The sequence below is a fragment of the Mustela erminea genome, chromosome 1 (assembly GCF_009829155.1).
Source record: "Mustela erminea isolate mMusErm1 chromosome 1, mMusErm1.Pri, whole genome shotgun sequence".
NCBI lineage: Eukaryota > Metazoa > Chordata > Mammalia > Carnivora > Mustelidae > Mustela > Mustela erminea.
In genome coordinates this window covers 31,331,506-31,345,251 of record NC_045614.1, presented here as the reverse complement: position 1 = coordinate 31,345,251, position 13,746 = coordinate 31,331,506, and the positions used below count along the sequence as shown (strand labels likewise).

Here is a 13,746-nt window from a genome sequence, read left to right as displayed (position 1 = left end):
CCAGCAGAGTGCCTGGATTTTTCAAGGAGATGCTCCTTGAAAGGTAGAGCTTCTGACATCTGAAGTGGTTAATTTTCTCTTTCCCTTGCAGGGGATAATATTAACAAAATATGACCGTTAAACTCTATGGGCCTCACCGAAGAAGTTAAATTAGATATAAAAATGGAAGTAAAGTGTGTACCCTCTGCAAGATCCCTCTAAAAAATTCTTTCTTCAGAAATTGTGCTTACTTGCTGTTTAATGTTTTCTTTAGGAGAAGTTGTGCAGGTGCCTCACATGAAATCAGAGAGTTGTGATTGAATGCCAATATCGTCTAATATTTCTGCCCGTGATAAAATAATAAAAGTGGGGTTCAGAAGCTGGGTGGTCTGCACTCTCTGTGTCCACCAGATTGTCCAAGCAACTTACAGCTCAGGGAAGAAGTCATAAGGAGAAGGGGAATTCCAGACTGCTCAGGCATTCAAAACAATCACATCTTCATCACAGAGCAGACAGTAGTGTCCACAGGCTCTCAGTGGGGATTTTAATTTTTCTTAGAAACAAAACAAAAATGTAATTAAAGTAATGAAGAAAATATTTGATTAGCGTCTATCTTGTCTATCTTTATGTGTCCTGAAATGGTGTTTAAAAGAATCAAAGTGGGGCGCCTGGGTGGCCAGTTGGTTAAGCATCTGCCTTCAGCTCAGGTCATGATCCCAGGATCCTGGGATTGAGCCCCATGCTGGGCTGTCTGCTCAACAGGGAGTCTGTTTCTCCCTCTCCCTGACCCTCTCTCTCTGTCAAATGAATAAATGAAATCTTAAAAAAAAAAAAAAAAAAGAATTGTAAGGCTCATCCATGGAATAGAATTTAGTTCTATTAAGTATTAAAACATTTATTCATTTTCACATTCACTTGCTCTACTATTTCTTTAGAAAATCTCTAGTTCAGCCTCCTCATTCCATAATTTTAAAAACAAAACCAAAAAACCCTGAGGTCAAGGAAGATAAAGCTGCGTTATCCAAAATAGCAAATATCAGAGACAGGACCCAAACCCACTCTTCCAGATTCCCGGACAGTGGTGTTTTCTCTTTGGGCATAGTTCTACTTCAGGCTGAAATTTGCCCTGTTCAAGATATGATTGATACAATTGTTTTTTGGGTTTTTTTGTTTGTTTGTTTGTTTGTTTTTTAATTCTGAAAAGATTTTCCAAAAGATCAAAATGCTCATCGAGAGCTAAGGTATATCCCATCATGTCTGCATCATTTTCTAGATGTAGGTTAAGTCGTCCTGGCACAGCAAGTTTCCTGACTTCCAACACAGAAATAGGGCCAGGTCCCAAGAAGAAAAGCTGGAGGGGGCCCCAAGGGCCTCGATCATCATTTGTCAGACTGAAGGTACACTAAAAAAACCATTTCATAATGAAGAAGGTGCCTGTTTCTGAACTTTCTAGAAAGTTAAGAATTATATTTTTAAAAATTGTTTTGCTTTTGGAAAATGATTTGTTTTATTTTAAACATGCAATATATACTTATTTCATACATGTTTTTTCTTCCTGTTTGTTCAGTATCCTTTGAGAATTTGACCCCTACTCTGACCCATGTGATTCTAGTTGGGTGTGAGTCACGGGGTCCAGAGTCCCTGATGACAAGAATTGACCTGATGATAAATGAAGTCTCTCTCTCCAGGAATTTGGATCTTGAATGGCCACATCCATGAGGTGGCCAAGGCTGATTGATCCGTTGGTAGAATCCTGGTAAAATTGCTGATGAGTCCCTACCACCAAGACCACTGAGTATGCTTGTTCATAGCTCTCTCAATGCCTTGGTCTTCAGCTCTTCTAATTTATGAGCTGTCCAGTAGCCTTCTCACTTGTCTGTTTGTCTGTCTGTTGCTTAAGTTTGTGTATTGGATAGCTGTTGCTTGCAATCAAAGAATTCTAATCTTACTCAACTACTGAATAAGGATGTGATCCTGGGATAGTTTCTGCTGCTCTGCCTTAATGTTCTTCTCTGTATAATGGGCATGATAAATTGGATTGGATAGTTTCTCTACATGAACAAGAAAGGGAGCACGAATAAGATGGTGACCGAATTAAGGAAGGAAGAATCACTGTTTTAAGGTTTGTGCTAAGCCCAGAGGAATACAATGATAAATAAGATACAGATGAATGTTTAAGACTCCACTGTTTTGGGGCACCTGGGTGGCTCAATCAGTTAAGCATCTGCCTTCAGCTCAGGTCATGATCATGGGGTCCTGGGATCAAGCCCTGCATTTGGCTCCGTGCTCCTCAGGGAGCCTGCTTCTCCCTCTCTGTCTCCTGCTCACCCTGCTTATGCTCTCCTCCCTCTCTCTCTCTCTCTCTCTTTCTCTCTCATCTCTCAAATAAATAAATAAAATCTTTTAAAAAAAGGACGCCTGGGTGGCTCAGTGGGTTAAGCCGTTGCCTTCAGCTCAGGTCATGATCCCAGGGTCCTGGGATCGAGAGCCTGCCTCTCTCTCCGCCTCTGCCTGCCTCTCTGCCTGCTTGTGTGCTTTTTCTCTCTCTCTTTCTGACAAATAAATAAAAATAAATAAAATCTTAAAAAATATCTTTTAAAAAATATTTTTAAATTAAAAAAAGACTCCATCATGTTCCTCAGGGCATCTAACTTATAACCTGCATGGTAGAGCCAGAATTTCCAAATTTTCCTGAGTGAAATAAAAAACCGTACAGAAATAGCAGGGGAGCCATTTCACGAAGAGAAATACTAGAGTGTGGTTATTTGCTACAAGCAGGCCCATGGTCCCTATTAGCTCTCCTGGCATCCCTGGCAGAAGGATGGGCACACGAATCCTGGCCTGATGCCTCTAGCACCAGTGATTCCCTTACCCGGGAGCAGCTCCCACCACACATCTCAAAGCCTTGAGCCTTCACTGATCAATGCTTGGCCCAGCAGGGGCAGCTGTCAGTGGTTTGGCACTGTTTTATTCCTGGCCTTGACGCTGACATCGATGACATCTTGCCGGGTTTGAAGCCTCTCGCAGAGCTGTGTACTCAATCCGAATTCAGGGAAGAAAGCCGCTTTATTTATCATTTGCTTCCAAACTGGTCTTTTCTACATCTCTTCAGCAGACTCCTGGTGAAAGCCATTGTGGGTCTACAGCTGAAAGTGGTATGATGGATAGATCCTCCTTTAAAAATGAGGTTTAAGGCCGCCAATAACCTCAGTCCACATCTGGGCCTTCATATATCTTCAGGCTCAAGATGGAGCCTTAAACATAAGCTTTCTTTTCTGAATTAATAGGATAAGTCAAGATTTATGGAACATTGTATTTTACATATCTTATCTGCTTTAAACCCAGTGAGGTAAGCACAGTTACCTTGGTTTTTCAGTTGGGGAATCTGAGACTTAGCATCTACAATGAGGCAAAGGCAGGGTCCAAATCCAGGCTGTCTGACTCCATCCTCTTGTCTTATCTTAACCACTATCCTGTCCTGCCTTTTGCTTCTCTCTTTGGTAATGGGAAGGAGGTGAGGAAATATTTAAATAGCCAGAGAAGAGATTAATAACTGTACTTTCATGCTCTGTTTGGCCTCATTATGTAAGATCCATTACTTACAGAACTTGGCAACATTCTTATCTGGGTATAGACATAAATATTAGACGTCGTAGCTGAGATCCTGGTGTGACTGTCCCAAGAAATAACAGATACTTGCCTTAGTCTCCCATTTCCTGCACCTTGTGAGTTTCAGCTCCAGGTTATCCACACTAACACTGTGAAGTCCAGATGGTTTTACCATGACACCCAGAGAACTTTGGAGCCAAATCTCTCTCATCCCCCATTCCCACTAGGATGCAAATTCTATTAATTTTGAACGGCAAAGAAACGAAATAGAACAGCAAACAATGCACTCCTGCTAAACCCTACCGTGCATTACAAAACTGAACAAAAAATTTTGAGCAACAAATTCTCTGCTAATCAGTTGTAGTGGTAGAAAAAAAATATGTATCCAACCAACCCCCAGGCTAGAATAATATAACTATACAAGTACAATTGGAGAAAGCTCTTAAGAGTTATTACCACACTAGTGATTGGGTTTTCTTGCAGCCTTCTATCATGAATCTAATTTCCATAAGTTATAGTTAATACCACTTAGTAAGCATCAACTGTGTGCCATGCAATGTACAGAATTCTGTAAAAAGAATAATTCTCTTTGAAATAATAATAAGAGATAGGTAATGGATGCCTCTAATACCCTGGGGAAACTGAGACCTAGATAGTTACCCAAATAAATGGTATAGTCAGGACTCAAACCCAGGGAAGTCTTACTTTGTGCACTGTGCTAGACAATTCCACTCTTCCAAGAAAGGAAGCCTTGCTAGTTTTATAAATCATTCCACCTATGGGTTCAATGTCATGCACTTTACAAATATTCAGAGAAATTCCACCTCCTTCACTCCTACTTATCAAGCAATAGTGGAAACGTATAAAAATATCCAGCCACATTTGTCAAACATGATCTGTTTTTCATGAGTGCAGTACAGACTCAGTACATTTCCACTGATATCAGCTGAGGAAATAATCAATTCTGTTGCAAACTCACCTTGCACTTAATGTCATTCATTTGCCCTTGAAGATGATTTAAGAGACTTTCTGGGGACCTAAGTGTTCATACAATAAAAGGCCAATATTGAGAGATGTGAGAATGTGCAAGGAAGCTTAGACTTTTTGGATGCAAGTAGAATCTCTTTATGCCTGTGTGAACTGGATGACTTAATTAATGGGCATAATCTTAGGGACTTCAATTGGACCCAAGATACTGAGGGGTCTGAACTCTTGAGTTAGCAAGAAGCAGTGCTTCACTAAAGGCTGGGATCCCAGTCAAGCCTCTGTCCTTCATTTTTTGGGAATACAAAGCGTTTTCTCTCTTTCTTCCCAATGCATCAATGCCGCAGCAGATCCAAAATAACTAGACCCCTCCTGAAGAAACCCAGCAGGGACACTGTCTCCATTTATGACCTAACTGCTTGATATTTGGTCAATTACCTCCTCTCCACAGAATATAGCTTAGATTTTCCTCCTATGCATTTGCTGAAAGCAAACATAACCACCTCGACATCTGTCATATCAGGGAGACTTTTTTTTACTCAAACAGAACAGCTCTTATTACCGAAAACAACGATAGTAACAAAAATGAAGCAGAAAAACCATGATGTGCTTCAGCAGTGCTGAGTACCAGCATGGGAGTGCCTGAAGTGACTACCAGTGTGCCGTCTTACATCACCCTTTTATTGCCGTTGGCTGCTGTGCTGTTAATTGACTCTATTATTCAACTATCAAAAAGTAGCCAAAAAGGGAAGTTATGAGACAGGTTCTGATTATACAAATGCACAATGCCCATCTTGTCTCCAACAGTTTATTCCTACTTCCAGTGCCTTCAGAATTTGAAAGCTATCATTAAAATGACCCTAAAGGGACTTCTTGTATAAGCTATAGAGAGCCAAGGGTACAAGGAAACCTAATGAACTAAATTCCATAAAGTGATAAGGGAGAGGAGAACAGTTATTTCATCCCTGGTAGAACTGTGGGAGGGTGAGGAATCTGTTTAAAAATGGATTAAGATAACAAACTATTAATGGCTGGCATAAGAAATTAGAATTCTAAGAAGCTTCAACTATAGAAAGATTCTTCATGCATCCATCAACTCTTTCCCACAGGCTTCCACTGAGTGCTTGACGAATGAGCACAGGGCAAGAGAGCTGAGAGCAGTTCTTCCAAGGAACTTTCTACAAACTGCACTTCAGTAGTCCTCCAAAGGCTCAGGGTGGGGCAGGGGGGTGAGAGAAATTACCCAAGGTGCACAGTATTGGAGAGCAAAAAAAAAACTTCTCAGAGATTCCAAATGCTTGGGGAGGATACAAAACAGAGATCCCAGATGGCTTACCAGTAATCAGATCTCAAGTCTTAAAGGAAAAACCCTTCAGGTGAATTGAATCGAACTAAAGCTGCATCAAAGCTAACTGTAGATTGGACTGACTCAGCTCCCAATGTTATTTTTCAGAATAAGGAACATACAATTTTTTGGAGATGAATAATGTTTACTTAAATTTCTGTTGTGCTTTTATAAACAATACGTAGGACACAATAAAAAACTGTGAGACTTGGGATGCCTGGTTGGCTCAGTAGGTTAAACGTCTGACTCTTGGTTTTGGCTCAGGTCATGATCTCGGGGTCTTGGGATCAAGTCCCTTCTCAGGCTCTATGCTCTAGTGGATCTGCTTGAGATTTTTTCCTTCTCTCTCTGTCTCTCCCTCTGCTCATGTGCTCTCTCTCTCAAATGAAGTAAGTAAATCTTAAAAAACAAACAAAACTGCGAGGCCTTCAAAGAAGCAAGAATAAGTCATGTATGGCCAGATAAGAAATAATCAATAGAGGAAGACTTGGCAACAACCAAATATTAATAGTATAAGACAGGGAATTTAAAATAGTGATAAAAATAGATGAAAAATCTAGAAGAAACGGTGGATAATGTGTATGAACAGATGAGGAATTTCAGCAGAAGCTATAAGAAAACCAACTGAAATGCTAAAAATAAAAATAAATGATAGAAATGGAAAAAAAAAAAGTACTGGATGGGTTTAACAATAGACTGAACAGAATAGATGAAGGTATCAGTGAGCTTGAAGATAGCCCAGGAGAAATTCTCCAAACTGAAACCCAGAGAGAGAAAGAGTGCAAAACATATAACAAAGCATCAGCAGTCCATGAATCGTTATCACGTATTGTCCACTGTACATGTAACTGTGGTCCCAGGAAAAGCACAGAGAATAGGACAGAAGAAATATCTGAGTATCAATGAGCAGTGTCAACCCACAGATCTCATCAGTAGGGTCAATCAAAAGGAAACCATTACTAGACACAGGTCAAATGTTTAAAAAGCAAAGATGAAGGAAACGTGTTTTTAAGAAAAAAATTTTTTTAAAAGCTAAAGGATGAAAAAGAAATATTACATATTAGGGGGAAAAATGAGAATTATAAGTGCCTTCTTACAAAAAAAAAAAAAAAAAGAAAAAGAAAAAATTGAGGTCAAAGACAATACCATCTTTAAAGTAAAAGAACAGTCAAGCTGGAGTACTATACTCTTCAAAATGAAGGCAAAATAAAGACATTTTCAGACATATAAAAGTAGAGACAATTCATTTTCAGCATACCTTCACTATAAGAATGATAAAAGAAATTTTTCAGGCTGAAAGAAAATGATACCAGATGGAAAGCCTGAATCGTCAGGAAGAAGTGCAGGACACCAGAAAGGATAAATATGTAGGTAAATGTAAAGTCCTTTGACCACTTATCCATGTAACTACAATAATACATTAATTTTTTTCATTCAACACAATAACACATTTATTTAAATAATATTTGACTGTTTAAAAGCAGAAAGAATAGCAATACTTAGTGGGTTTTATAAAACCTGTAGAAGTAAAATATGACTGCAAGCATACAAAGGATAAGAACAGGAAATGGAGCGTACTGTTGTAAGGTTCTCCTTCATGAAGCGGTATGGTAGTATTTGAAGGTTAAAACAGCAGTGAGTTAAAAATGAATATTGTGGGTGCCTGGGTGGCTCAGTGGGTTAAAGCCTCTGCTTTTGGCTCAGGTCATGATCTCAGGGTCCTGGAATCGAGACCCGCATCGGGCTCTCTGCTCAGCAGGGAGCCTGCTTCCCTCTCTCTCTCTGCCTGCCTCTCTGTCTACTTGTGATCTTTCTCTCTGTCAAATAAATAAATAAATAATCTTAAAAAAAAAAAAAAAAAAAGAATATTGTGACCTCCAGAGCTGTCACTGAAAAAATACATGAGCATATAAAACTAAAAAAATTTTTTTTAAGATTTTATTTATTTATTTGACAGACAGAGATCACAAGTAGGCAGAGAGGCAGAGAGAGAGAGAGGAGGAAGCAGGCTCCCTGCTGAGCAGAGAGCCCGATGCGGGACTCGATCCCGGGACCCCGAGATCACGACCTGAGCCGAAGGCAGCGGCTTAACCCACTGAGCCACCCAGGTGCCCCTAAAACTAAAAATTTTTAATGAGAGGTAAAATTTTAAAACCATACCTATTTATCCAAAGAAGAGGAGGAGAAACACACACACACACACCACACACACACACACGCAAAGTTGGGTCAAATAGAAGACAAGTACCAAGATGGTAGCACCATCTGTATCAATAATTACATAAAATGAGAGCAGATTCTATTCTTCAGTTAAAACTAAGAGATTAGGAGACAATTTTAAAATGATGTTTAGCAGAAGCACCACAATATGATGACACAGATGGGTTGAAAATACAAAGCTGGAAAAAGCTATGCTATGCAGACACTCAGCGTAAGAAAGCTGCAGGGACTCCAATGACATCAGATAAAGTAGAGTTTAAGGAAAAGAGTATTACTAAATACAAATGAAACAAGAGGGGATTGGGAGGGAGACAAACCATAAGAAACTCTTAATCTCACAAAACAAACTGAGGGTTGCCAGGGGGTGGGGGGTAGGGAGAGGGTGGTGGTGTTATAGACATTGGGGAAGTTGTGTGTTATGGTGAGGGCTGTGAAGTGTGTAAACCTGGCGATTCACAGACCTGTACCCCTGGGGCTAATAATACATTATATCTTAATTTTTTAAAATGAAAAAAAAAATCCCAAATTTTTTAAAAAAGAGGGCAAATTATCTAAATAAAAGGGTCAACTCATCAAAAAGACATAAACATCCTAAATTTGTATGCGTCCAATTCCAAGCTTTAAAACATACAAAGCAAAATCTGACAAAACTAAAGAAAGAAATAGAAACAATTTCTGTTTCATGAATTAATAGAACACAGAGACAAAAATAAAGTCCAGTAAGCATAGAGAAAATCTGAACAATTCTATCAACCACTTTACCAAATAAACATTTATAAAACATTACACCCTACAACTGCAGAACATGCCTACTTTTCAAGTGCACATGGTACATTCACTTGGATAGTCATATTCTAGGTCATAAATCAAATCTCAGTATAGTTAGTAGTATTGAAATTCTTTGACCACAATAGTATTGTTAGAAATTATTAACGATAAGATGTCTAGAAAATACTGGGATGTTTGGACATTAAGTAACAACCTTATAAATAACCCGTGGGTCATAGAGAAAATCTCAAGGGAAATTAAAACATATTTTGAGGTGAAATAAAAGCACAGCAAATCAAGGTTGTGGGATGCAGAAGCAGTGCTTCGAGTGAAAGATACAGTTTTGAATGCATGTATTTGTAAACAGAGTTTACAAATTCTGGGACTAGTTGTTTAATTTTCCGTCTTAAGCAGCTAAACAAATTAAACCCAAACACAAGCAGGAGAAAGGATCAACTAATGCAATTCCATCATCTTTCAGGGGAAGGAACTGAGGCCCAGAGTTAATAAGTAATTCACCTGAGGTCACATGACTTATCAGGAATGCAACCTAAACTTTAAAAAACCGGTTTGGTCCAGATGATCTGCCACTCCTCATACTTCAGCCTTCTGTTTTTCTCATGTTGACTTTCCATGAGGTTTAAAATTCTTCCATGAAAGGGCCTTGTTTCTTCTTGTAATGGGCAGCAGGACTCATCCAACCATCTCTGGGACATGAAACTGGGCTTTCTTGCAGCAGTCTGGGGTTGTAACCCAGCTCAAAGGTTCTTTCTGCCGAGCATCTGTCACCCTCCTAAGTTCTGAAATGGGAAGTCTTTAAACTACAGGCCTTAAACTAGGTCCATATAGGGAAAGCTTCATATCTTTTATTTCTCCTGATTTCATTCATGATAAGTCTCCTAGTGACCTAGAATGGACAGCATGAACCTTTCCTTCCGTTTCAGGCTCAAAAAGCATCCTAAGCTGTAATTAGAAAACCCATGGGCCCAGCACTCATAACTTTTCTCCTAAGAGAAGCTCTTGATGTTCCTTTAAATTACCCCCCAGATCCACCTGGAGACCACAATATCTATGCAGCAGTGTGTTTGTGTGTGTGTGTGTGTGTGTGTGTGTGTTTAAAGATTTTTTTTTTTTTTTTTTTTTTTTTTTTTAGAGGTTCCTGTCATTTTAATTAGGCTTGCCATGAAAAGCAATAGCCTCAGCTAATCGCTCTGCCCTCCTCCTCCACATAACCCCCGTCTCCCTTCATTTGCACATAGCACAGGAACCCAACGACCCTCCTCCCTACAATCCTCCCACCTCCCATTATGGGAAGAAATGTCACTAAATGGACTCAGCCTCCTCCATACAGCATGAAGCAGGATGAATAAAAATATCTTTAGGAAGAGTTTTGTTGTGCTATTATCTTAGGGTGGAGTCAGGGACAGAGAGAGAGGTGAGGTCTGGGGATCTCTTAGAGATCAGAATTGGCCTGAGGGGCACACAACCCATCATTCACCCAGAAAGGGGACTCCATCTAAGAGGTCAAGGGCTAGGATGGGCTAGGCTGTGTTAGGATACGGATAGCTAAAAATCCATTCTCCTTCCTCTCCCCCAACCCCCCGCACCCTCCCTAGCTCCCAAGCAGGGAACAGAGTCACAATTCTCAAGGTTTCATCCATGGTTGCTAGAACGTGGGGCAGGCAGTGAGTGGGGCATATCCCCGGGTGCTGCCTGACCCCTTCCCCAGCTCAGGGCTTCTCTCCTCCTGTGAGCACCAGGGCCTGCAGGATATCAGACAGAGATACAATCCCTTTGACCACGTCATTCTCATCAACCACGACAAGTCGGTGAACCTCTGCTTCCACCAATCTGTTGATGATGGTCTCCAGAGTCTCATGCAGGTAGCACTTGAGGACTCCCTCAAAGTAATGGGAGCGATGCTGCAAGGCTTTGGTCACAGACACATCTAGGTTGTTGTAGGTCTTTTCTGCTGCCAGATTGATAACATCAAACTTGGAGTAGATGTCCACCACACGCCCTTTCTCATCTACTACTGGCAGTGCTGAGACTCGATGTTGTACAAAGATCCCCAGAGCCACGTAAACAGGGGTGGTGGTGCGGACCATAGCAATGTTGGCATAGGTGCCAATCTGTAGCTCTTCCAGAGACTTAGACATGAACTCTGGCTTGGGGAACTCAGTGATAAACAATTTGAGGAACTTGAGGATGCGCTTGTGGGTGAGGATGTATAAGGTGTTGCCTGATTCCGGGTCAATAACTGGCAGCCTGTGGATCTTGTTTTGAATTAATGAAGAGACAGCATCAAACAAGCTGGCATTAGGAGAAATGCAGACGAGTGGTTTGAAGGAGTCCTGTAGGTACACCTCTCTCCAAGTTTCTATCTTGTGTTCTTCTAGCTCATAGATCTGTACCAAGGCTGATTTATAGTAGCGATGCAGGATATTGATGAAATCAGTGATGGTCAGCATGCCTACAAAACTTTGCTTCTTACTATCCCACAAAGGTGCAGCCCGTACACCATTAGTCACCAAAGCAAAGAAAGCTTTCTTCACCTGCAGGGAAGTGTCAAATACAACCAATTTGGAGCTTGTGGGAATCAGGTCATAGCAGCGATGAGACTTCATGAAGGAAGTATACACACTATTGTTGGATTCTGGGGTCTCTTGAGGATGCTCATTTTCCATAGCTGGGGAGCTATCTGAAGAAGTGACCGTCTCCATTTCAAGAGGCGCTGACTGGGTTCGCTCGCTTTAGGAAGCTCTCTGATAGCGGGGCAGAAGGGGCGGAGGGGGCAGAGGCCCCCTGTTTAAAGATTTAATCCATTTATTTGTCAGAGAGAAAAAGAGAGAGAGAGAGCATAAGCAGGTGGAGAGGCAGGCAGAGGGAGAAGCGGGCTCCCCACTGAACAAGGAGTCCCATGCAGGATTTGATCCCAGGGATCATGACCCGACCTGAAGTCAGAAGCTTAACTGACTGAGCCACCCAGGCACCCCATGCAGCATTGGTTTTAACTCATCTCTAACAAGTTTCTCAGTCTGACTTACGTGAGCATTAGTTTGCTTCCACACTCGTCCCAACCACTGCCACTGGATCAGGAATGGGCACATAACCCATAAATGAGCCATTAAGACACAGTCTGGGTTCTTTTTGTTAGGACTTACTATTTTATGGGAAGATAGAGGCATAGTTCTTCTTCTTTGCTAAACTTAGAAATGTGAAAATGTAAGCTTTCAGCTTCCGTGAGCTCTATGTGGAAGGATTTACTGGCGAGTGACATTGACAAGAAAGATGAGCCAAGAGAAAAATAAAAAAAGAGAAAGAAAGACACTGGCACTTGATAACATTGTAATACTCTGAATAAGCATATAAATTTCCTTTTATTTTTAAATTGGTTTTTTATATTGCGTTCTAAAAAATCACATTCACGTAAAAGTGTCCCAGCTGATAAGGAGCCCAGAAAGGATGATGTCTTAGAGACATGTACATTTCTAAACAACACCTCTGCACCAGCTGTATTCCAAGACTTGTGTGTGTGCCCTGCCCCGAGCCCAGTGGAGTGGACTTACCTTACACACTGGATGTGAAAGCAGCCAATGAGCTGGGTTAACTGGATTTTTGCTCTCCTAAGTTTGAATTAGAAAAATCAAAAAGAAACAAGATGGTGGTATTACTGATTACATGTTTACTTTTAAAATTTGTCACATTTGACCCTCCCCCAACAATGTGATGGTTTTAGAAGGTGAGACCTTTTGGAGGTAATGAGGGTTAGATGAGGTCATGAGGACAGTGGCCCTGCAAATCGAGTTAGTGCCCTTGGAAGAATCACAAGAGAGCTTTCCTCACCTCTCTCTTTCCACCACGTGAGGCTATACTAAGAAGTCATCCATCAGCTGTCTACAAACCAGAAGAGGGTTCTCACCAGAACTGGACCCTGTGGCCCTCTGATCTTAGACTTCTAGCCTCCTCAACTGGGAGAAATAATTCTGTGTTGTTTTTTTTAAACTACTCAATCTATGGTATTTTATTTTAAATTTTAATTATTTATTTGAGAAAGACAGAGAGAGTGACAGAAAGCACAAGGAAGGAGAAGCAGGCTCCCCACTGAGCAGGGAGCCTGATGCTGAGCTCTATGGCAGGACCCCCAGATCATAACCTGAGCTGAAGGCAGATGCTTAACTGACTGAGCCACCCAGGTGCCCCGCTATGGTTCTTTTTCATGGCAGCCCGAACTAACATTGTTGGCACTGGGAACTAAAGCTTAAAGTATAAAATAGTTTTTTGGGGTTTTGTTTTTAAAGGTGAGGGGTATGCATTAGATTGAGTACTGTGAGGTAGAATTTGGGTACGAGTCATAAGTTATGAAGCAGCAAAGTCCATAGAAAGCAGAAGTCATAAAATAGACAAAACATATTCAGAGAAGAGGAAGCAATAGGGCGGGTCAAAAGGGAGAGATGAGCTGAAGATGAGCAAAAACAATAGAAAAGCATGTGGTCCTGGGGGAACAGAAAGAGAGAGAAAAGCTCTGAGGTAACTCTAAGTGTCTTTCAAATTCCATTTCTCGCCAGACTAGCTTGTCTCCAGCGGTTTTTGTTTGGATTCTGGTAGCGGCTTTCTGTAGGCCTATATTCACATCTCAGTTCCTGTGCCTACGAGGTTAGGTGCCTACTTTGAGCTCGTTATTTAATTAACAAAGAGGCCATTTCCTTGCCTATAAAATGGGATAACGACGGTACCAGCTTCACCAGATTGTCAAGATAAACAAATCCATGCAAGGGCCTTAGCATAATAATAGGCACACAGTTAGTAATCAATAAATGGTAAATGTTTTCGTTCATACT

At 40.8% G+C, this 13,746-nt stretch overlaps 1 protein-coding gene across 1 annotated transcript; it reads right to left on the bottom strand.

The window, feature by feature from the left end:
* Nucleotides 1-10,056: 10,056 nt before the first annotated feature.
* Nucleotides 10,057-11,704, bottom strand: LOC116579203 (5'-AMP-activated protein kinase subunit gamma-1-like). The gene has a single exon (XM_032324231.1). The coding sequence runs from the start codon at nucleotides 11,626-11,628 to the stop codon at nucleotides 10,636-10,638; it is 993 nt and encodes a 330-aa protein (XP_032180122.1). The 5' UTR covers nucleotides 11,629-11,704; the 3' UTR covers nucleotides 10,057-10,635.
* Between the last annotated feature and the right edge of the window lie 2,042 nt (nucleotides 11,705-13,746).

Coding starts and splice junctions, on each gene's coding strand:
- LOC116579203 (XM_032324231.1), bottom strand. CDS start 11,628: ATGGAGACGGTCACTTCTTCAGATAGCTCCCCAGCTATGGAAAATGAG.